The sequence below is a fragment of the Calonectris borealis genome, chromosome 4, assembly GCF_964195595.1.
Source record: "Calonectris borealis chromosome 4, bCalBor7.hap1.2, whole genome shotgun sequence".
NCBI lineage: Eukaryota > Metazoa > Chordata > Aves > Procellariiformes > Procellariidae > Calonectris > Calonectris borealis.
In genome coordinates, this window is record NC_134315.1 from 57,464,357 (window position 1) to 57,467,842 (window position 3,486).

Sequence of the window (3,486 nt, forward strand, 5' to 3'; positions counted from 1 at the left end):
CGGGGCGGGGGCCGCCGGCTCTGACAGGCTGGGCGCTGCGGCCCGCGGCGGGGGGCGGCTCTCCGTCCCTCCTCGGCGGGGCCGGCTGCCGGGGCCGGCGGCCGCGGCCAGCGCCGAGCTCGGCGGGGCGCCGCGGGGGGCGGCGTTTCTCTTCCCTGCGGGGCGGAGAGGGGGCGGGCGGCGGGGCAGCGCCGCGGGGGGCCGCGCCCGCGGCGGGGGGCACCCTCAGAGCCTGAAGGAGGCCTCGGAAAAGGGATGCTGCATCTTGAAGCTAGACAAGAAGCACTGGAGGGGGGGGGGCAGGGGGTTGAGGAGGGACGGCGGGAGGCTGGGAAAAAAGAAATCATCTCCTCTGACCTCTAGCGAAGTGCCCGGTTTTTTCTTAAGCTCTTCACATTTCCTAAATTTGCAGATCTGGTGTCCCGTTTTGCGGTTCCTGCAACTGCTGCAGACTCCACAGTTGATGAGCCGCTTGCAGGGCACGCACACCCCGCAGCGTTTCCGCTTCTTCTTGGCGGGGTTGCCCGCCCCGGCCCCGGCCCCGCCGCCGCCTCCGCCGCCGGCCCCCCCTCCGCCGCCGCCGCCGCCGCCGCCTCCGCCGCCCCCCGCGCCGGCGGCGGCGCCCAGGGCGGAGGCGGGCGAGGCCGAGGCGTGGCTCTGCGGGCAGTCCGCCAGGTTGGCGATCTGGAAGGCGCTGTCTGTGACGGCGGCCGAGGCCGCGGCGGGGGAGTGCAGGGCCGTCATGACGATGACCCCGGGGGGCAGGGAGAGGCCGCCCAGCGCCGGGATGGCCGAGAAGGTGCCGACGCGCTCGGGGAGGTTCATGATCTCGGCTTCGGCGGCGCCGCACTTGAGCTTGTTCATGCACTCGCCGGCCAGCGGCCGGCAGTGCTCGGGGGAGAGGGTGGAGAGGAAGTTGCCGTTCGCCATGGGCAGGGCGGGCTGCTCGGCCGGCGGGCAGCCGGGCTTGCCCAGCCGCTGCGAGTCGCTCCGGTGGTGCATGCCGCCCCTGCCGGCGTGCAGCGAGGAGGCGGCGGCGGCGGCCGCGGAGGCGGAGGCGGCGGCGGCGGCGGCGGCGGAGGAGGGCTTCCTCGCGCCGCCCGCCGCGCCGCCGCCGCCGCCGCCGCCGCCGCTGCCCCAGAGCATGGCGGTGGCGGCGGCGGCCGTGGCGGTGTCGCAGTTCCAGGGGGACATGCCGATGCGGGCGGCGGCGGCGGCGGCGGCGCTGGGGAAGATGGGGGTGGTGATGCGGGCGATCTTGGCCGCCTGGGGGAAGGCGCCGCCGTTGGTCTTGTAGAAGGTGGCGAAGGAGCGGTACCTCTCCATCTCCGAGTTGTAATCCACAAGGCTGTTGAGGGCCCCCTCGGGCAGGTGGCTGTCCTTGGGCAGCCCCGGCGCCTCGGGGTTGGGGCCGCTCTCCACGCACACGTTGGTGTTCATGGTGGCCGGGGGGGACGGCGGGGAGGGACGGGGCGGGGGGGTGGCGGGGAGCCGGGGGGAGAGGGACGGGGCGGGGGGGGTCGCTTAATCCTCCTCCTCCTCCTCCTCCGGGCGCATTCCCGCCGTCGGTGCCTGGCCGGGCAGCCGCTCCTCCGGCATCCTCACGGCAGCTGCCGCAGCTGAAACACAGAAAGTCATTTCCGAGGGGGTGCGCGCGCGCGGGGGGCGCTAACGGCTGCCAACGGCCACCCGTGGGGGGGGGGGGGGGGACGACGGGACGGGACACGGGTGGGGGCACACGCCGCCGTACCCGCGGGCTTGAGGGGGCGGCCCGGGCGAAGCGAGCCCGGTCCCGGGACGAGCCGGCGGCGCCGCGGGGGGGGTGAGGGGGGAGGGGAGGGACACGGCACGGGGAGCGGGAGCTGCCCACCTACCATCTCCACCGGGGAAAATGAAAAGGCAGGGGAAAACGCGGAAAAAAAAATAAATAAAAGGAATAAAGAAAAAAAAAAACAGGGAGGCGGGGGGAGGGAGCCGCCAGCTGCCACGGTGTCCTTCTGCGCCCGGCGGTCATTAGCTGCCTGCCGGCACAGCTGGCTCCGCCGGGCGCTGGTGGCGGCGGCACCGGCCCCCCCGGCCCTCCCCGCCGCGGGGGGGGCTGCCTGCGGGCCGCGGGGGAAAACGGGGCTAGCTTAAAAAAAAAAAAAAAATACTTAAGGCAGGCAATTTCACAGCTTGTGATCCCGGCGCCTGCAGCCCTACTAAAGCCGGAGTGTTTATCCCAACCTCTCGGGAGGATTCCCCGCCACCGGCGCCGGGGGCTGCGCGGGGGGGCAAGCAGCGACACGGGGACAGCCCCGCTGCGGGCGCCGCGGGAGAGACAACCCGGGAACACCCGCTGTACCTGCTGAACTAGCCCTCGGCGGGGAAAGATGGCTTGCTGCTTCAGGGTTAGCAAAGTTTAGGAGGAGGGTAAGGACACGGTGCTCGTTTTATTCCCCACCGCCCCCCCCCCCCCGGAAGGTGAAGGGGGTATTTTAGTTTATGGCAATGAGGAAGGTACATTATGGCAGCCTGCGCGAACTAAAGCAAAACGTAAACATAACTTTAAAAGCCCTCAGTTTATGAACACTGCCTCTTTGTTTTCCAGATGCTCTACCTGAACCGTTTAGATATTTCCAGCATCCCTTCTGATGTAGGGCTATCGATCAGAAACGTTCACTTTGGAGGCACTCGCGGGGCTACGTCTAGTTTCCAGACTCCGGTATGTTTAGTTCAAAATGGTTATCAATTACGGTAATTACGATCATAATTAGATTAATGAACCGTTTGCAGCCCAACCTACCGAGTGCAAAAACTTTGTCTTCTCCCGACGTCGTGCACTAAAAAGCGGGCTTTATGTAAACAAATCCAGATGAAGGGAGCGTAGATCTACAGAAGAAACCTCACCCTCGGCTGCATAGGGACTGGCGGGCGTCTTTCCGTCGGAAAAAAAGACCCTGAGCCCGCAGGAGCCACCTCGGTGTTTCCACGTCAGGGAAAAACCCGGACTCGGAGCTCTGGTGGCAATACAAAGGCTGCCCCGGAAAGCTCTAGGCTAAGCGTCGTCTTGTGGAGGGATGCGAAGGATTTGCATATCGCAAAAAAAAAAAAAACCCTCTCCCGTTTCCAGAAAGGAAAGCCTAGCCGCATGTCCTCGATAACAACTATTCAATAAAACTAGTTTTGCCAGCCATGTGTAGGAAAGCCACGCATCTGGTGAGGAATAAAACCTTAGCGTTCAGCCTTTTATGCCAGAAGTCAAGGAACATACGCATTTTCTTGCCCTATTCCCCCCAGCATTAAAGTGGCTTCTCTCCACAAAAGCGTCCCTCGCTGGCTACCTTTTCTCTCCCCGCAGCCCCCTCTCGGGGTTTATTGCCACCAGGAGCGAGAAAATGATGGTGCCCACCAACCGGGTCATTATTGTTTAATCGATGCATCTCCGGAGCATGAAAAGGGTACCCGAGACGCAGTTATTGATTTCTCCCTCCCCGCCCCCCCCGC

General features: G+C 65.7%; 1 protein-coding gene across 1 annotated transcript; it reads right to left on the minus strand.

Moving 5' to 3' along the window:
• Positions 1–225: 225 nt before the first annotated feature.
• Positions 226–1,475, minus strand: CXXC4 (CXXC finger protein 4). The gene has a single exon (XM_075150603.1). The coding sequence runs from the start codon at positions 1,438–1,440 to the stop codon at positions 226–228; it is 1,215 nt and encodes a 404-aa protein (XP_075006704.1). The 5' UTR covers positions 1,441–1,475.
• Between the last annotated feature and the right edge of the window lie 2,011 nt (positions 1,476–3,486).

Coding starts and splice junctions, on each gene's coding strand:
- CXXC4 (XM_075150603.1), bottom strand. CDS start 1,440: ATGAACACCAACGTGTGCGTGGAGAGCGGCCCCAACCCCGAGGCGCCG.